A 20904-nucleotide genomic window follows, 5' to 3' on the forward strand; every position below is an offset into this window, starting at 1 on the left:
ATCAAATATCCAGATGACGCCATATTATACATCTCAACCAAGCTGCAGGCATGACTTTATCTCCCCTCTCTTACTCCAACGATCTGGGGAGCAGAACTGTTTTTGCCAGATCTCCACAACAGGCTTGACTCAGCTGATGCGTGGATGGGCGGAGGACAGCACGGTATCAGTGTTACCCTTGGAGAGCTGCCTGGCTTATGGGGTATGCGAGCGCTAAATCTGCAAATTCCCTGCGGAACGCCTGGATCCCGTTAAAGGAGGAGCATTCTCTCCTAATCGGTTCGGGACGCCGTCACTCGCATGACAAACAGCCATTAAGCTCAACCAATCACGAGCCCGATAGCAGTGAATACAGTCAGTGCGACTTAAAGCGAGTGAGACGTCTCACTAATTAAAGCGCCAGTTCTGCGCCGGATGTCGACGACGGGGCCCATTATCAGGGCTAAACACACGCGGCATGAGTTTGCGATTTCTTTTTTTCTTCTTCTTTTTTTTTTTGGGTTTCCCTCCCCCTCAGTCTTCTCTGCCACTCTGCCGTATAACTCTAACATAGCAAATTGTTCTCTGAAAATGATAATGATTTTAAAAAAAAATGTAATTTCCCACGCAGGGCTGTCTGAAAGAAAAGAGTATTCGCTTGGTGCTGAGCTGTGTCAAACCCTCACAGCCAACTTTCTCTTTTCAAAATTAGTTTTAGGAGTGTTCTCCGAATGACCCTCTTCTTCAATTTTCATGCAGTGCCTTATTTCCTGGTGTAATCCGGCATCAGTGAATCAATGGATCATATTTAAGTGCTGAAATTAATATCAGAAATGCTTTATAAGTCTAAAAGGCAAGTTTCTCGGGTGCAGTTTATCAGATCATGAAGTTTCTCTTTGTCTGAGTTGGGATTTGTGTGTTTTTGTGGTGTTTCCAACAGGTCAATGAAGACCAGGTGCAACAGATGGAGAGGGAGAATAGTTTCATCACACGCTGGAACGACAAGAAGGACACCACAGTAAGTGGACCCACAGAACCCAAATGGAAATCGCCGATGGGTGTTCGGCTCGAGTGTGTGTGTGCGCGCGCATCGATTTGCCTGAATGCGTCAGGGAGTCTCAAATAGAGTGATTCATTTGAGCAGGTTTCCTGTTTTTCTGGCAGAAATGAAGGGGCAGGCGGAGAAGGCAGGAGCAGGCGGGTGAGGGAAAAAAGGGCTTTGTTCCTGTTAACCTTTACGGCAGGTACTTTATGCCTGGATGCCTCAGTCGAGAAAAACATTTGGTTCAGGTAACTTGGAAAAAAAATTAAATCGTGTGGCGCCGCTCTTGTTGAAATCTGAAATAAGCTGTTTATGCCCGCGCCTTTTCTGCCCCCACCTCCTTCCCTCCGGCTTGTCCGTGGGGGTTTCAGAACATGACTGCTGCCGTCGAGTGTGAGGGTTACTCAGTGGAAAGCTAGTGCTATTATAAAGCTCTTGGAGGTGAAAACTGGGAATGTGGTGGTTTCAAAATCAGAAAGTTATTCCTTTTTTGTTTGTTTTGTTTTCTTTAAGGACAATTATTTAGTCAGATTTCTGTGTTGAGATAATAAGGTATGTTTATCTTAGTGGTGATTTAAGAAAATGAGCAAAGTTAAACATTGCTTAAAACCATTTAATCTCGACACCGGTATGATCACTCACGAGTTTTGTTGTGGAGAATCTACATGAGGCCATGGCACACAAACTTAAGAGCAATATAAGCTACTGAATACTGAACATTTCCATTATATTCATCCTTTTTATTCTGAGCTGCCTCCCAGTGGCTCACAACTTTGAGAAATATGAAAAAAAGTTGTTAGCATTGTAATTTCCCACCCACAGATTTATAACGGCTGCACTCTCAGTGGTTATGTATGCGTGCAGCTTATTAGCAGTTCTCAGGTTTATATAAGCTATAATGTAAAACAGCCATTGGAAAGTTGTAAATGCCTCTTTTTAGGTATTCAGGCATGCTCTTTACAAATAAAGAAAAGCAAAATTACTGTACATTATTCTTTCAGCATTTATCACGTATTCAATACTGGCTAATAACTCTAAGGACGGAGCTGGATTGTTGGGACACCATGTTTCACATTTTACACGTTGATTCTGTCTCTTAGAAAATCATTACTTGCCAAACTCAGGAAATTCATGGCTGTTTCTCCTGGAAAGGGCGCAGCTTCCACCAAACAACTGAACGTCCTTGTCACTTGACCTGCAAAGTTTTCGCAGTTGACCATTTGTTTGCCTTCGTACTGACCACCAACCAGAGGGCTTCTACCCTTTAAGTCTCAACTTCCTATATTATTGTTGCTAGGTTAGGCAAACAGTCGATGTGGGGATCGATCCTCATAAAAATAAAAAAAACTTTGGCAACCACTAATAATAGAGTCTAGAGGTAACTCCAAACAACTTACGACAGCAACTGTGCTAACAATCGTAAGACTTTGGAAATATTGTCTTTTGAACAGTTTACAGTTATCCTGTATTGTTATTTCCTCCACTTTACCCACACTTTCACGCTCCAATTATGAGTTTCGGCGCTTGACAAAGGCTATGAGCTCTCTGGTCGGAAGTCAGCGGGCCAACAAAGAGTCAGTTCGTCCCCATGGGGAGGTGAATGCCAGTTTCCATGGTAATCCATTGAAAAGCTGTTGAAAATGTTCTTTGTAAACTATTAATGTGGACGTCATCCACTATGTCCATAGCTGAAGTGCACTGCGCAAGTGCAAAAAAAACTTCCAAACGCCCCACTGGGTGCCCACTGCTCCGAGTGTACTCGCATATCTATATATATATATATATATATATATAGATATGTCCAATAGAGTTGATTTTATGTGATTATGGTTTGTCATGATGATGAGAGATGATTGAAAGCTGTAGGAGTCACCATACTCTCAGAAACGTGATGGTATGCATATAGTCCAAACCAACCAAGTGGAGCATCAACCGACTCAGAGACACATATCCAGCTGTTTGAGATAAGAAAAAGTAAGATTTATTCAGGTGAGGTAAGAGTTACTGAATATAGTGAAAGCTTTCCTGAACAAATGGCACTTGGGTCCGCACTCGGAAACCAAGACAATGTGTGCTTTTGACATTTGCAGGGAGCTTGTGTGGGAGTGCTCGGTTTCTCCTGGAGAAGGTTCTGACCTCATCATGACAAGGGGGCACCTTGCGAGTAGATAGGAAGTCTAGACACGGGAAGTCGGTAAATAAGTGGCACAATGAGGTGCAAGGTAGCGTCACGCCTTATAAGTCTGAAGTGGCGCCTTAAAATCGACGCCTGCGGGTCGAGGATGGCTCCGGTTGGAAAGATTAGAACATGCCTTCATTTCTTGCTCATCGCTGAGATTTTTTTCTCCAAAACATCATTTCCTTTCCTCCGCCAAGTTGCCAATGCTTTTATTTCCCGTCGTTCTCTCCACAGTTGCCGTGTTTGTTAAGCGAGCCTGGCCTTCCTCCCGTCACACAACAATGAAAGGAGGGAGGGAGGAAAAGTGTCCAGAGCCGCGAGAGATGGCCCCATATCTGCGTGTGACATTTTCACAATTACAGCTTTCGCTCCATTGGTCTGAGTGACTGTAATTTTTGTGTCATTTTAGAGCACGGGAGTCAGAAGTGGCTTCCTCCCTCTTATCGTACGATAGTTCTCCCAGCTCAAACCAATAATGGACCTCGGTTCACCTGCACATTAAAATGACAAAGGAAAGGTAACTGTAATTTCTAGACAGCTCAGTGAAGTGACGCCTTTTTGCACTCACTTAGGTGTTCATTTCCTAGAAACCGGTTACCACTTCCCTTGTCCTGCTGTACATTCAGTGCCTTAATGGAGCCTGTCTATAAAAGAAGTGATTACTTTTTCATTGTAGTTATTCTTGTTTTTACACAGCATAAAAATAACTTTACAGGAACCACAAGTCAGGATTTGTGAAAGTATTCTAAAATCTTAAAATCTATCAGATCTTTTTTAAATTCACATGTGATATTCAGCGGAAAAAAAAAGGTGTAAAACTAAGGCGGCAACGGTAGGAAATTGTCTAGGGGATTGTTAGTTATGTAAGGATGAGTCTTTTTGGATGTTGCACGTACCACCCACCTAGACCAGACCAGGCCCCCCCACCCCATAGTAAAGACCCCAGTAGGATGCCTGACACAGACACACACACAAAATGGTTTAGGAACAACTCAAACAGCACAAGGTGTTGACCTGGCCTCCAAATTCACTCAATCCCAAACTGATCAAGTATCTGTGGGATCATCCACAGAGGCCCCTCCCCTCAACCCATAGGCCCCACTAACAATATTCTGTTTCCAGACACCACAGGACACCCTCAGAAGGACCATGTCTATTCTCTGAGTCACACCTAATTTGGAGGCACAAAGGAGACCTACATAATATTAGGAAATTGGTTGTAGTGTTACACCTGATCAGTGTTTGTACATATACAAGGATTTTAACCCATCCAACCAAATACACATGAATCAGTGGGAAGCCATGCAAAACACCCAGGGAGCAGTTTAGGGTTAGGTGCCTGCTCAAGGCTCTTCAGATCCAGTGACCTCTCGGCCTTTAAGCTGTTCTCTAGCCACTAATTTCTATTGTGTGGTAGGTAGGTATCTATTTATTACCACTGTTTACTGGGAACGGATATCTCCTGGCAACTGGGTTCAGCCTGACTCTTGGCTTGCTTCCATTTCCATGATAACCCACGAACGGGTTATTTAAGACGCGTCTCCGAGACATTTTTAAACTCGCAGCTCACTTGAAGTCGACACCTGAGGAAAGCATATCAGTACCGGTGTAGGTGAAACATTTCACTTTACACTCCCACCTTTCCAAGTGTGCGTCTCACACGTGTTCCTCTTTATTTAGCCAGGGTTTGCACTCCATTAACGCCGCCCGGTCTTGTTTGGCTCCAGCTCCAGAAACAACTGTATCATTCTTCTCTGCTCAGATTAGTCCCAGCCTCTGCCGCTTTGTTGGTTTAAGGAATGCAACCGATGCTATTTTTCTTCTTTTATTTGTCCCTTCCCAGTTCTCTCCAGCTGGGGACCTGATCTTCGAGGTGTACCTGGAAAAGAAAGAGCCGGAGAAGTGCTGCTTAATCAAGGTGAGAAAGCGTTAATGTTTCAACAGGCGCGTTTGTGTGCCTGCACCGGCTTTCCCAGCGGCCCTGGTAGTGGGGTGTAATGAGAGAGAATGAGGGGAGATGGAGATTGGGATGAAGGCAGGTGAAGCAGGAGAAAAGATGGGTAGAATGAGAGGTGGAGAGGTTGATAGAATAGGGCCGAGACATCCGTGGTTTAACCTGATGGGATTACCGCCACCGAAATAAATCAAAAGCGAACCAATCAAAGAAATGTCTGATTTAATTGTGTGAGTAATTGCATTTTACAAGGCACGCCGGCTGGTGTAGGTTACGGGCTTTTCTCGGAGGTCGGCAGCGATACTAGGAGGGGGATAGGGTTAAAGAGGAGCTCTCGGCAGCAACGGATTGACCTTAATTCTCCATTGTCTCTCTGTGGAGGGAGGGGGTTCATTTGCTTGGTTCAGTCCTGTTCAGGTACACCTAATAACTTCACAGAGGAGCAGGTATTTAATCAGTGCAGTGTGCATTGGCTGTGACTTGGACATTTGTGTAATAAATGTTACTTGTTAAATAATGAATTGCGCTTCAGAGGGAGATATTGTTGAAGGCAGCAGTATCGACCCGCAGAGTTTACGATCTTAGCTTTTACACGCTGGATGTACTTACTGTGTGTGATTGTTTCTTCTTGTTTTGTTGCATTTGTGGTAGGTCTCTCCAAGCATGCGACCCACGGAGCTTGCAGAAACCGCCCTAAGCATGAGGAGCATCAATTTTAGGCCCGATGACCTGTGGACAACCTTCGAAGTCATTGAGAATGGAGAGTTAGGTATGCTGAACTTTGAATTTCTGGTGCCTTTCACACCATCCTAAAATACTGTCAAAACCCTAAGTATTCTTTTTAGAGAGTGATTCACCAATCACAATCATGTGCGAAAGAATCCTTGAGGACATCTAGAGCTTAGTCATAATGTGACAATGGCTCCCAAGACCCACTGAAACACATTTATGCTTCACAAAATGATCTTTTTCTGGCTTTCTTGGGCCACAGTAGCTGAGGTAGAGTGGTCGACCAATAATTGAAAGATTGGGGGTTTGATCCCAAATCTGCCCGTTGTGTCTTAGGCCGAGACACTTGACCCCATGTTTGGTGTTGGTCAGAGAGGCCGTGGCCGGGTAGGAACAGGTACTGATGTCAACTGCTAGTAGTTGCAAACATTATCCTAAAGCCCTCAACACCAAGTTAACGTACATTTCTGAGAAGATTTTCCTTTTGTTGCTGTTTCTCAATCGGATCATTAGGACTGGGATTAGCACTACTATTTGCGAGTGATCTTTGTGGCGAGACTAACCCGACTGCTGCAGTGACATGGATGCCCTCAACAACGCAACTATGCTGCTATGTAGCTATGGGCTTCTTCCAAAATTGTGAGCAGACAGAATAATTTGAGCATCTGATGGCACTGTTCTTCTCCATGTTGTCCTCTATAGCTCTCCGTTGTGTCAGCATGGATTGTACCCTCTCTGATTTTGACGTCGCACAGTGGGTTTTCTCCTGCCAGAGACATACTCATTAGCCTGATTGATTCTAAATTGACCGTGGGTGTGTGTGGAATGGTTGTCTCTGCGTTAGCCCCGCCATAGACCGGCAACCTGTCCAGGGTGTCCCCTGCCTGATGGCAGCTGGGATAGGCTGGAGCAACTCCCGCGACCCTAGTGAGGATAAGACGAGATGAAGATGAGAAATCAATTCAGATGCAATCAGGAAATTTGGGCAGATTGACGGATCAAGATTTAAGTGGCAAAGACCTCTTTAAGTTTGTCAATTATTGGTCATTCCTAATAGTTTTTGGTGAGACTCTTGGGTCTAACGCTCCCTGGTGCATGCGTTTCCGCCCAGGGAGAAAGTGCTTGTTGCAACTTGAGCATAAACACTTAATTACAGTATAATCAATTCCTGCTGTTTAACTGATGAAGCCCCTGTGCACTTGCCTCCTCTGCACATTCAAATGAAGTAACTCCACCCCATTGTCATGCAGTTTAATCAACATTGAAATGTTTCCTTACCTCAGACACTTCGAGTGTACACAACAACCCTCTCCACTAATTACCGCTACTTAAAGTACATTTGAAGAAATTAAACAGGTATTGTATTTTCATCGAGTAGAAAGACATCTTTAGGAACAAATGCTTCTTTTTTTTTTTTTTTTGACTAAAGAGTCAAGAAGTCATTTATACTTCATTTCAAGTGGTTACATTTACCAAGGCCTGATTAATGGGATAATTTTTCCATGCGGGGATCTTGAATTATTCCCTCCTGCCTTTGGATTATGCAGGTTCTTTCAGTTTCCAGTGCAAAGTTCACTGTATTGTCAACTGTGCTTCACAACTATAATGTGAACTTTATTTTTACACATCTCATGTAGCGATAAACTCTAAACTTTCTACTTGGCCTCACGTCGCAATTTATGTGGCTACTCTCATTCCGGGCATATACAAAGATCACACATCCTCTCATCCAAGTAAATTGTGATTAGAAGATTATGCGATCTCTCTAATGAACCGGCGTCTGCGAAACGTGGCGGCGCACTGAGAAATTAGCCAAGCATCGTCAGTTTGATGATACGCTCATTAATTAATCATCTTCACCGTCATATGTCATGAATTACCTTCATCTTTCTTGCATGATCAACCTCCAGAGCTGACCCACCTCATCTCGCATTATTATGCGCCAATGGCACCTCAGATGCACCTGCATTTGATCGCACCGCGGGAAGTGGCAAGCGGGGGGAAAGTCAGAGTTGAGCTTTGACGCAAAGTTGCTTAGCTGGCGGTCCTCGTGTGCTTCTCATCAGTTCACTCGGAGTTTACACCTCGCTCTTATGTTTGTTTTTTTCTTCCCCCCCCTCTCACAAAGTTACAGAGGACACTCCGTCCTCTTATGAACGCGAAGGTGTGTTGAATACTGAATATATTTGGTGATGGTTCAGCATATTCTCCATGCCAAAACAATATTTCCGTGGAAGAGTAAACAGTCAAGCTATTTTGAAGGCGGCAGCGTGACAGATTTTGCTCGTAAAACCATAAAGAAAGGAGGGAAAGTGCGTTAATTAGCCATTTTGGAGGATGGCTACAGATAAACACTGTTATCGAGGACAATAGGCAGAAAAGGGGAGCTAATATTTGTTGGGAAATGAGGAGCTAATCCCATGGCCTGGGTCTGCAGAGATTCCACGGTGGAGATAAGCCCACCGCTATGAATAAGTTATGCCGCTGTGGCTCTTTTTTACCTCCTTCGGTTATGAAAAACAGGGGAGTGCAGAGAGGGAGGCATCGGAGCAGGGGTGGTGGTGGTACACAAATTATCTGCTTTTTTTTTTTTTGGCTGATAACATGTACCCTGTTCGCCAATTAAGGAGAGATAATAGGTCTATTTTGCACATGAGTGTGTTTTTATAATCAGGTCCTGATATGCTGTAGATAATTTAAACTGTTCTGTGATGAAAAAAGGGAGAACAACAACATAATTTTGTTATTTGGTTAACTACAATTATTCATGGATTTTACGATAAGAGTTTATGGCTTTGTTTCATGCATTTATAATTCATGTTAAACCAGGGGGCAGAGCTGCTTTGTTGTTGGCTGTTGACATTGTTATTTGACCATTGCCCTTTCCTAACACGTTTACCCTTTAATCACTTCTCTGTCTCTGACCCGAGGTCTTTTATTTTATCGCATTTTTTTTTTTTTTTTTTTTAACAGAGCGACCGTTGCACCACAGTGAGAAGATTCTTGAGCAGGTTTTGGAGTGGAGTACACTGGACGTCCCCAGTTCTGCTTTTCTTATCATAAAGAAGTTTACAGGGACCAAAATAATGGCTGATGGGAAAGGTACAGTATGCTATGTAGGGTAATGGTAATGTATGAGTCTGAGTGTGCATACCTGATATCTGCGATGGATAAATTTGGTAGCAATATATACATATACATCATAGTTGCTATGAGCCAAACGTAATGAATAAATGGTAAAACTGTTGGCTTCTGTGAAAGCAATTTAAAGTTTTTGTGTGTCAGAAAGTGAAATAGAGCTAAAAGTTTAAATCGTATTTGCTAGCTATTAGCTAGCTAAAGTAAAGACAATGGTTTGCTGAGATTAGCGTGTTGAAACTCTTAACTCAAAGTAACTGATTCTTGCTCAAAGTGGCTTATATATTGTATTTATATATATCAGTGTCCATTGTCTAACAACAATTGCTTGGTTTTTGAAATGATCGGCTAAAAGTAAACTGAAAGTAATTTTTAGAGTAGTCCGTGCCCAGCCTTCTCCTCGGTCCCTACACATGTATACAGCTGTTACTGAATGAATGAAAACTCACTTGACTCGACTGCTTTCTCGAAGTTATTTTGAACAAATTTTCAATATGATAACCTTCACTAAGCTAAGAGTTCCTGCACCACATTTTAGAACGCATTGGCTTTCACTAGCTTATGAGCCTTTGACGTGAACACGTCACCATCTCCTGGGGTTTGTGTGTCCGCAGTGAAACTTGGAAACAAAATAGATAACTGTAAGCATTAGCAGTTTGCTAAAAGTAATGTATTCGTTTTATTTGCCATTAGCCAAGAATAATGGATAAAACAAATGTCCTTCAGCTGATAGTGGTGCTGTTTGGTAGCAAACCTGACCAGACTAAAAGCATATTTTCAGTTGTTTTAAAAAAGCAGAATTGTAACAGCTTCTGATTTTACTAAATAAATAGTTTAAAAAAATATATCCAACAGTTTCTCACACCAACCAGCCTGGGACAAAGCTGCATCTTTTAATTTGCAGCGGTTTACACCATTCGACGTTTCCCAACAGACGTTTCCCAACAAAGCCAGTTCGTAAGAGGCGACCACCTGAAGTTCAGCGATGGATCCTCCAAGCTGCTGTCAGGACACAAGTTTCAGGACAAATATGTCATACTACGCACGGAGAAACTGTTCATCTACAGAGACATCAAAGTAAGTGAACTTTTAGTCTTGGCTTAATTCACTGTCACAGTCACAGCACAACACCTTTTGCACACAAGTCTCGAGTGAACAGGGAGCTCCTCGTCTCTGAAGGGAATTTAAAAGGTTATAACTGCTCTGACAAACAGAAACGTGTTAGAGTGGAGCTTACGTAGCCGCAACCCAATTTACCAAAATCTAGGCTCTATCTGTTTCATCTCCCTGGCGATGTTTCGGTCTCGGGGTTCCAATTTTTTAAAATTAAGCAGGAACATAAAACACAGTGACTCCTCACACTTTCTCCAGAAAGGAAAAGAATGCAGCATTTGATTCAGAGAGGACCAGCAGGGGCCGGGTTCCCTGGAGGACTTTTCTTCTCAGCACATTTCTGCGGCTGAAACATGGGATTCGTAAAGGAGTGTGAAGAAGTGTTAATAATTGATGGAGGTGCAGTAATTCTGGCACTGGGGTGCGGGTGTAGGTGGGGAGGAAAATGGATAGGGGTTGCGTGTGACGGTGGGGGGGGGCACTTCCACTGAAAGCTTTTCTAAGTATCTGGTTGCACGAGAATGTCGCTAATTACTGTGTAAATGCAAGGGAAATTAGAAGTGTACTGGAATTTAATTGATATTCCTTGGCCTCTGTAATTATTGCCAGGTCTGTATTTAGTTCAAATTATGTTGGATGAAACAGGGAATGGGTTGCAGGTCTGCATGTGTAGGTGTAAGAGGGAAGATGTAATTTGGATTTTGTTTGTTCTCTTCTACTTTCTCCTTTGTTGGTTGAAAACAGAAGTTTTCCCGGTAATGACCGATTGTTGTTATTGTGACTACACGATGATGAAAAGATTAAAAAAAAAATCAGTGGCATTTTATTTGAATTTACTTACTTTTGTTATATTTTTCTTTAATTTCCCAACATTTTCGGCGTCTTTCCGTTTGTTGCAGAGCACCAAGGCGGAGAAAGCCATCCAGCTGAAGAGCGTGAAATGTTACCTGGGCCTGAGGAAAAAGCTCAAACCTCCACCAGCCAAGTAAGCTGCTCTCACCTGCGTGATGAAATTAAACGAGAAGAATATGAACTCGCGCGGGCTGTTTATCGCCAGAGAAAAACTTATAAGCAATATAGACAGGATTTGCAGCTCTTTGAAGGGAGCAGATGTTGTGGATCTGTTCCTCTCAAAGAGCGGTTCTAAAGGCCGCTCATTTTTATATTTTATATCATATTATAGGGTAATATTTGGGTCAGAATCATTCAAACTTAAAGGCAGGGTATGTAAATCCTACCTTTCTATTGTGAACAAATTGAATTTATGAACAAACAAATGTTACTTCAGCATAGTTAATGACCGGCGATGGGACGTGACCACGCCGGGTGCCACTCCTGTCAGCTAACAACAGGAAACCGAGACTACAGTTCACACAGGCTCAACAAAACTGGACAATAGAAGATTGGAAAAACGTGGCGAGTGTTGATTTCAGATGACGAATGATGGCGATGAAAGCAGCGCGGAGAACCTGCATGATAAATACTGCATAGGCCTGAACATAAGATGATTAACAATACTAATACTAATACTAATACTGTAGTGATGTGGAGTTTTGTTAATTTCTTGGTAACATACTCACACATCCTCCTGTTGATCTCTTGATAGAGGCCTCTTTTGGGACTCGTTTCTCTGGCTGTTTGTGTTTTTTTAAGCTCTTCGTCTTGTGCTTACGTACGTGACTTTCCGTGACACCGTATTTTCGTGCCACTTGTTCGGTGACTCTGCAGCATTAATCGCCATTGATCTTTAAAGTTGGCATCATAACTTCTTCTCGGTTGTTTGCTTACTTGGCAGAGTGTGCGCATAAAAAAAATCTGGACGCCAAATATAATACAATATATTTAGGATATTTTTTCAGGAAAAAAAAATTAGCGCCTTATATTCGGACCGATCTTGGTCTCACTCAGGAGATACGTTTCGCTCGTGAGCGTCACGACTCAAATAAGCAAGAAAAGGGTAGACTTTGGGCTGAACATGAAGGTCTGCGACAAAGCAAAAAAACTCTTGCTGGTTCTTTGACTGTGTTTTTCCTTTGACGAGATTACTGCTCCAACCAGACAAAACCAGTCCATTCAATCTGAAATGTATTTTGAAAGCGGCCTCAGTAAGGGAAAAGCTTTCCAGTTCCTGGAAAAAAAAAAAAACTAATTCTGCCTTCCAGTTTATGTTGTTGTTTTGTATTACCAGCTGCTGCAAAGTGCACTTAATGGACATTTATTAATTTGCCCTATTATGCTTGGCTTCCATCAACTGAAGGGGGTTTTCATTGTTATCTGGATGCGGCCAAAATGTTCGTAGCACAGGTAGAGCCTCTCTCCCTCTCTGTGCGGCCATTAAAACAGCCAAACATTTGCTTCTCCGGATTTATCTATGCGGCATCGGCCGGTCAAACATCGCGTGTTTTCATCCTCTCCTGGCACATTTCTTATTCGTTAGCATCAGAACAGCATTCTGCTGTCGTGGATAACTTAGCACTAGTCTTCTTTACCGGTCTTTAATAATGTTTTGCAACTTTTTCTGTGTCAGCTATTTGTCCACAGTGATACATTACCCCTTCCTCTCCCTTCAAAAGTTTCGAGCCCCCCGGAGAGGCCCCTGACCCCGGCTTATTTTTCACCGCGGCGAAATTGATTAAACGTAATTGCGTTTTAACAAATACAAATTATTTAACGCCGCTTGTGCGTGCGGAAAAAACATCGCCGCCACTGTTTTACTTTAATGATCCTCCATTATTGTAATTTATGACACATGCCAAATCGGCGGCAGTTCTTGTTGGTCAAACAAAGAGGAAATTTTTTTGAGCAGCCAGGCCCCGTATTTCACACAACCCAATTATAATTCCTCATAATTTCCCCCCGTGTCGGAATTCGGAGTCGGGGGGGAAGTGTGAAAAATGAGTCCGGCGGGCGACTGACTATGTGACGCAGCCCTTCAGTGGAGAGGAGGAGGAGGAGGAGGAGCGGCAGATAAAGAGGGACGGCAGGAAGGGATGCTGCGGCGCGGTGTCATAGATATACTGTTGAGTGGGCTGCGAGAGACGTGAGGCGGCGAATGGAGGAGTAAAGACGGACGGAGAGGGTTAGGAGAGGCAGCGCTCCAGTGCATCATTAGGCAGAGGTCTGTTTGCGAGCGGCCTACTGCGAGGCAGGAGCGGTGCTCCGGGCTGCAGCCTCTCCATCTCCGTGCCCGGCCACAGCTGTGGAGGCTTTTTCAGGCAAGGTGTATTCTCCAGGAAGGTGGCCTCTTCACCTTCCCCACCGCCCGGGCGCGTTTTTTTCATACTTCAGCCGCCTCAGTTTTTTACGCAAAGGTTGAGTTGTATAAACTCCAAGACTGTCTTCCAGCATAGTGTACTTTAACTCGAGCAGCATGAGCTATGTGCATTGTAACCTTTAGCCCGGAGCGTATTGATCTCTGCTCATGCATAAGCATGTGCGCTAATTAGCTTAATTAATTCCACTGTTTAGGACCGACCAGTTCCACTGAACCTTCTTCTTCCTCTTTGCATTTCTGGGAAAAGGTTTCGACCTTCTGATATCTGACAATACTTCATTTTGTTTTTTTGTTTTCGAATTTGGATGCTTTAAAATGTCATGTTTCATCTCCCAAAAACACGTCTGTAACACGTCTCCAGAGGCGGTTCAGGTTTTCAGAAGCAAACACTAACATCAGACCTGTGTTCTTCTCTCTTTCTCTGCAGCTGGGGCTTCACGGTCTGCACTGACAAACAACAGTGGTGAGCATCCGACAAAAGTTCCTCGGTTTAATATGTGATGTAACTTTGACCCTTTTCACTTAGAGTATTAGTGGTGGAAAGAATTAAGTGGTGGACAGTTTAAAAGTTGACGCCAAATCTCGTTGTAGTGATCTAAGCGGGTTACTAATGGAGACATAAGTGAGGTTAAAATATTACCAGAATAACATGGTGAGAGGAAGTTAGCTTGAGTTTCTTGTCACGGATGAAGGCGTACTCCCCAACATCCGGCCATCCAGCAATGTTAGCGACATCACTGTGCATATAAACATAATATAATTAAGAAAATACAAATAATTCTACAGGATACATTGTAGAGATACATATTCCTATTATTTAGCCGCGGTATGTGGCTAGCAGCACTAAATTAGAGGAGGCAGAGGTTAATAACAGACAAAAACAAAACTTATTTATGTGTTTATCAGTCAATGTACACATCCATTTTCTTCCATTTGTTTGCATTCGTGTTAGTTCAGCCTATGAATTACGTCACTAATGAGCATTATTTTTTCACACAGCTGGCAAATGACGACGGAAGCACAAATGTCAGAATGAATGCCAGTATACATGCGTTTTGATATAATGTAATTTTAATATAATATAATGATATACCTGATGACTTTCCAACAGTCACCAGTGCCTGCACACTGTTTTTAAGATACAACAGGATTCTGGGATTTTTACAATGTTTGTTTTGTGTTTTTTTCACATAGCTTCATACTATGTTGTGCTAACTATGCCATCAAGTTTATTTTTCTTTCTTTTAACTGTCTTCACCTGCCTTCACTGCTTAAATAAAGTGCCGGTGTCTAGTGAAGTACCCGTTTTAGATGTAGCTTTGAAGTACGAACAGAAATAGGATGCGGGCCTCGCAGCCTCGCGCTGTGAGCGCGGGAGACGTGACACGTCCTCCTTGAACATGTTGTTCGAGTGCGGCGGTGCGGACGCCGCGGCCGCTGATGCAGAGGCGGTAACTTCAGTTCGCTGTTGTTTATCAGCCCCGAGGTTGCTTTAACCAAATAATTATCTAAAGGTGCTGTGATATACAGCTGAGAAGTGTGAATGAAAGTGGGACGTCCATAGATTTGTGTAGTTAGTGGGTAATTGATGGTCTCATTAGTTCTGCTTATTTTCCATTCTTCTGTGATTGGTCTGATTAAAAAAAATATTTCTTCATAATATCTATATCAAAGCAGTTTAGCAATTTATATTTAATTTAATTTAAAAACAAATGGGTGGTTACTGTAGTTGGTTAATCCACAACTACAACTCCCGTCTTGTTAGACTTCTTTTCAAAACTGTGAAAACTCAAATGTAAAGAGCAGTATTAGAGCAATAGCATTTATTGCTCGACAGCTCAAAACTGTTTTCCAAGGACTCGGACACACAGATTGTGTATGTACCGATGCACTGTGGCAGGCGCCAGAAATAGCTCCAAACAGAATACAGTACAAAGCTGAAAGGCTGACAGGCGTTATTTAAACCGTCGGCCTATTCACAGCACAGATTCATATAATCACGGGCGACGGCGGCGAGCGCACCTACAGTCAAACCTATTTACAGTGAGGTCGGCGACCGCGCAGGTCTCCCTTCAAAGGAGACGGCGCCAAATCCAGTCGCCCGTTTAAAAAACGGACAATGGCGTGTGTGGAAATGAGCGACCCATGTGACCCGGCCCTTCCCTCCCCAGGCATTTCTGCTGCGACAAGAGGGAGACGCAGGTCAGCTGGGTGACGGACATCATCAGGACGAAGGTAAGGTGGCGCGCGTCAAAGAGATATTCTCCCATGCTAAGGCGAACGGCGGGGACTGGGAAGGATTCTTTGGATTGTGCACATCCTTTCTCCAACTGTTACATATATATATATATATTTTTTTTTCAACCACATTGTTGCAAACTAAACATATCACTGAATGTGTCATACATGTTGCGGACACGTCCTCCTTCTCCCTCCCTTGTTTGGAGGAAACATGCACTCGATTACGGGAAGGATAAATCATCTTTTACGACGCACATCTCAGGAAAAAGGCAATATGATAAATCATGTTTTCCACAATCGTCCGTTTCCATTGTGCTGTTAGGCAGATGAAATGCATAAACAGGGGAGGAACTGTAAAGTTTTCGAGGTCACTCAGCAATAGCATAAATCACTTTATGTGGAAAAGCTGTGAGAATAAGGTCAAGGCGACTGCGACAATCACATTGTGGTGCTTAGCCCCCAGATAGAGCTAAGTGTTGCCGCTGTCAGTCGCTGACACAGCACATACGACATAAATAATGCAGGGCAAAGCAAACACAGGGAGAGCAGCTATGAATGTGTCATATCCCCGTATTATTTTTCACTCTCGCAATCCGCGCTGCAATCTCCTTCGCCAAATCGGACCTCGTTTCCCTCGTTAGACCGAACACACGAGTCCATTTTTCCCGCTCATTATCAAGTAAATGAACAAAGTTGAAAAGCGCGCTTCCCCTAAACCTAAAGATCAGACGTTGATTTCCCAGCTCTGTGTTGTATGCTCAGCACATCTCATCGGCATCAGCACTGCGCTCGGCTTTTTTATTTATTTATTTTTTTTTTATGGGAACCGGTCTGCTGCACAGTGTTGTTTATCACAGGTGCTTACTGTAAAAGCCTTTTAGTGCCTTGGTTTGGGTTGGGAAGTAAAAAGGGCAACACTGTCATGGAGAGATTGATCTAAAGGGGAAAGCAATTTTTGTCTGTTGTTTCTAAGTGTTTCAACGTGTTTATTTCGGCGCCTCTCCCTCCTCTTTGGAGAAGCTCTTGGCTTTGCAACGGCTAAATCTATAGAAGACCGGAGCCGGCTAAAAATATTAGGGTTCTCCTCCCAAATCCGCTAAATATCAGGATTGTCAGCTCCCAGCGCTGGGGCTTGTGGGAAGGACACGGGACTTGTGGGAAGGGCAGAGAGAAAGTGTGGATGAGAAAGTAGAGAGAGAGAGAGAGAGAGAGCCTACTTCAGTGTTCTTGATTTCCCTTCGCTTACCTGTTAGCGAGCATTGTGCTCCGGCAGTTTCCATAGCAACCGGCCATGGAGGACCTCATTCTGAAGAAAAGGTGGAATGGGAGGTGGCGGCGGTGAGTGTGGGAGGGTGTGGAAGGTGTAAAGGTCCAAGGACGGGTCCTGGCAGCGATGAAATAAGGATTTGTTAAACAGACGGTTCTATAGACGAGACATTGTTAAAGAGAAAGTTTAGCCAGAGATCAGAACATGGTTGGACAGCTGTGAGGGAACAGACATCCATCGGCTTCCCTTAGTTTTAAAGGTGCTTGTTTCACTCCAGCAAAAATAACAATTTATACCCACACAGTAGTTATTTTACTTGTGTCATATGTACATAGCCTTTTGACATCTGCAGAGGCCACCTATGGCAATACTGGTCTGTTAGAGAATATAAGGCCACTGAATGAACTTTCTACACTGGATAACCATTATATATATGTGTGTGTGTGTGTCTTCAGTTCGGCTCTGACCTCTATCCAAAGACCACTAACTCAAAAGAAACAGCAGATCACAACACCTCCAGAGGACGGGCCGGGACTGAGGGCAGCAGCATCCCACCAACCAAACACCCCGCCAGCAAACCGGTGAGGAAATCAGTGGCGTTATTGGTTTCTCACTTCCTGTCGCGATTTACCCATTACTGTTGATACTATCTGTTCCAGAGTAAGGATGGGTATTTCCTTACATGGGCAAGTTTGCCAATTTTAAGATAAGACAATGTAAAAACCTCTAAAAAGCAGCTTTTCAGTGCCTTAGCCCCAGAATCGTCGCAAATGTTCGACCGGAACAAGACTGCTTGTTTTCAACTTTATCTGCCATGAACCCCACAGCTGCCAGACAGGAGGCTTCCTCTTGGAAATGGAGACCAGAAGGCTGCCAAGGTTGCTGGTCCCCACCTCAACACCAACACCATTGCTCCAAAGCCAAATCCCAATGACCTGCACAAGATCCCAGAGGTTCCGCGCAGGAGAACCTCTGTGGACGTTTGCCCGCCCCTGAGGCTCCCTTGCCCTTCCCCTTCCTCTTCCAGACACCTACAGCCTATGCCGTTACCCCTTCCACCTCAAAGTGGCTGTAAGACCGTCGTGAAAAGACCCGCTTTGGGGGGGGAGGGTTTGATGCCGCCTAACCTGCTGGACGAACTCAGCTCTGTGCTGAACAAGACTGGCCGGGGTCGCAAGGACAGCGACTGACGGGAGGGGAAATAAAAAGGACGGAGCGGTACACGTAACAGTCAATTTGAACAAAAAGACAAACATTACAGCCCTGAGTCGAGACAAAAAGATGAGAAGACTGACTGCAAGACCACACGGCGTAGATGGAATAGCTTTCACGAGGGATGATCATAGCCCAAACACTGCTTTTGAACTCGGATATATAAAGACATGCCGATGCACAAGGGGATGTGGAAAACAGGTGCAGGAAACAGCGGAGGTCACGTAGACCTCAGCTGGACATGGCGCTGACCCAAGCACTACAGAAAACGTGATTTATATGTCGCTCTTTGAAAGTTGCAAAAGTATGTTCTGCTGTCAAACACCAGAAATACTTCAAACCGCTTGCTCCATGCTTTTATGTTTCCCATTGTTTTAAAAAGCCAATTTTAACAGCACCTGAAAAGTATTATCCTTTTTTAAATACTTTATTTTTTCATAGCACTTTTCCAGATGGATAAAAAATATAGATATAGATAAAAAATATACTTTGACATCCCCTTTATTTTACATTTGTTAGTAGCAGGGTGTTTAAATCCTAGGCGTCTTGCAAAAAAAAAAGTCTTTGGAGTCCTGTACGGTCCTATGATGCTGAGTGTTAGTCATTGATGGACAAACTCAAGTTATTTATTTTTAATTGTGTGCTATATTTTGATAACAGTTAACATTGTAACCTTTAACTGTACATTAACTGTCAGTGTTTAATTCTGTGGGATACCACTTTAAACTTTGCACTGGCCGCCACTAAATGCAATTTTCATGTACAGCATAAATATTTTTAATAAATTTGCAATATGCGTCAACATGGTATATGCTGAACAGTTTAATACGTTTTTGCACCGTAATACGTTTAATTCAGAAAAAGAAAAAAAAATGCAAATAAAGACAAAAACGTTGAACACAGGCACAGTTTCACGGTGCAGTGATACGTTTCCCAAAGGTACACCAAAGAAACCCATCGACATGTTAACGGTAGAGTTTTTCAATTTAGCATTTTCAAATCCATTTTAAGCTAAAAGTAAATTTGGTTGTTTACATCGTTGTGCAGCACGGTGCTGAAAGCAGCTTCAACTTGTTTGGGCCTGCCTCAATGTTCTTGCCTGCTTTCAAGGGTCCTGTTGGGTTTATATCCTTCAAGGGGCTCAGAAATGTATTTAGGCCGAGATTATTGAGTAACACATAAGCAAGCAGTAGCTTTTTAAAATCTATATTTATCTGAAAGCTTGTGTAAATATCACTCATATGCTTAACTCTGCTACTTCATGATTCAACTTTCTGAATGAACTGAACTGTTTTTTGGGAAGACTAGGCAAGACGTCTCTCATTCTTGCTTTTTGATATGATAGCATACTGATTAGGTTGTCGCCATGATGCAGCTGCTAAAACTCAGACTGGAGTCAATAAAGCAGCCGGGGTTTTCATCTTTGGAATCAAACAAAGCAAACCCCTTCATACAATCAGTTCTGTCTTGTCTTTATTTAACTTAACTCTTAATTAATGCTTTTTACTTACTGTACCCATTAATAGACCTGGTCGTCTATGGTACTACCAGCCAGTTGCCGAAAGAGCTAAGTAAGCTAAAATGTCATCTACATAGCTGTAAAAGTACCCCATTGTTGTGATGTGAGTCAACTCAGATGAATCATGTACGGTCTGAATAGTAGTGGGCCAAGAATAAAACCCTGAGGGACTCCGCAGGTCCCAGTGATCCAGAATTTGAATCATCCGTTGCGGAAAATCTTCCTTCAAGATGTGATCAGACGAATGGATCAGGTAATATCACTTACCTTGCAAATCTGTGAAGAAATGTTATTCTATTATTAATTATCATTAATAACCATTATAACGGTTATCAGCTGTGGACAAAGGTAAATTATTACCCAACATTGTAATCTTCTGCTACCAAACTGTATGTAATGTTGCGTGGTATGTGTGTGTTTAGGTACTAATGCTTGCATGTGTAGTATATACTGTATGTTACTGACTGGAAACGCCGCTGTACAGTGAACATTAAAAATGTCCTGCTTTGCAAAACAGCGACTAAAAATTGCCTTTACTGTGTTTCCACAGAAATGCAGATGGTAGAGGTGACACTGTGTGTGTGTGCAGCAGTAAGGGAGGAAACCATCAGCTTGCAATGAAACTGTCACTACATCCGAATCCATCAGATAATTACAGTTGGAGAAAAGAAGAAGCAAAGCCGTTAGAATAATACGAGAACGAAGGAAGGGTAGAAGTGTGGTGTATGAAGAAATGATAAACATCTGTGTTATTTAATGATAATTGCCGTCATTGCTTTCAGGTTTATTATGCATCATGATTGGATTTTTTTTCTTCTGTTCAGTCTTTGAAAATGTTTTATCTGTTTTATAACTGTTTTAAATTCACACCTGCCGTCTCCAGGCTTATGAAATTTAGCAATTCAGGGTTGTTTTTCTGTTTAGTTTTGTTTTTTCACCAGGTAAATGTGCTCAGTGTGTTGAGGGATTTTCTATTTCTTTTGGGCAGATTTCCTTCAGTACACTCTGTTGTGTTCCATGAACGTATCTGCAAGATTTAGAGCCAGCGGAAGTACATCGAGCAACTGCAGCGTCTTTCATCTTCGACTTATTTATATAGAATAATTATTATTATTTTATTCGTAAATTGCACCAAATTCTGCTCTTTCTCGGTTGAACCGCGAGAATAAACTCGTGCGTCTCAAGTCGCGCGCTCTCGTTGAATAATGTATAGCGGCCGGAAAACGCACACGTAGGCAATTGTCACAGGTTCCCCCA

At 42.9% G+C, this 20904-nt stretch overlaps 1 protein-coding gene across 4 annotated transcripts in view; it reads left to right on the plus strand.

Moving 5' to 3' along the window:
• The window catches only part of arap2 (ArfGAP with RhoGAP domain, ankyrin repeat and PH domain 2), a 130612-nt gene extending 111682 nt beyond the window's left edge, over positions 1-18930 (plus strand). For all 4 annotated transcript variants that reach the window (XM_047606624.1, XM_047606613.1, XM_047606641.1 and 1 more), the window contains 10 exons: positions 920-997; positions 5044-5118; positions 5806-5923; positions 8857-8985; positions 9956-10098; positions 11034-11119; positions 13836-13871; positions 15580-15643; positions 17372-17497; positions 17744-18930. In XM_047606624.1, the coding sequence (XP_047462580.1) occupies positions 920-997; positions 5044-5118; positions 5806-5923; positions 8857-8985; positions 9956-10098; positions 11034-11119; positions 13836-13871; positions 15580-15643; positions 17372-17497; positions 17744-18106 (1218 nt within the window). In that variant the 3' untranslated portion in view covers positions 18107-18930. The remainder of the gene's footprint in view (positions 1-919; positions 998-5043; positions 5119-5805; positions 5924-8856; positions 8986-9955; positions 10099-11033; positions 11120-13835; positions 13872-15579; positions 15644-17371; positions 17498-17743) is intronic.
• Positions 18931-20904: the final 1974 nt, after the last annotated feature.

Source organism: Mugil cephalus, chromosome 1, assembly GCF_022458985.1.
Source record: "Mugil cephalus isolate CIBA_MC_2020 chromosome 1, CIBA_Mcephalus_1.1, whole genome shotgun sequence".
In the NCBI taxonomy this organism is placed as follows: domain Eukaryota; kingdom Metazoa; phylum Chordata; class Actinopteri; order Mugiliformes; family Mugilidae; genus Mugil; species Mugil cephalus.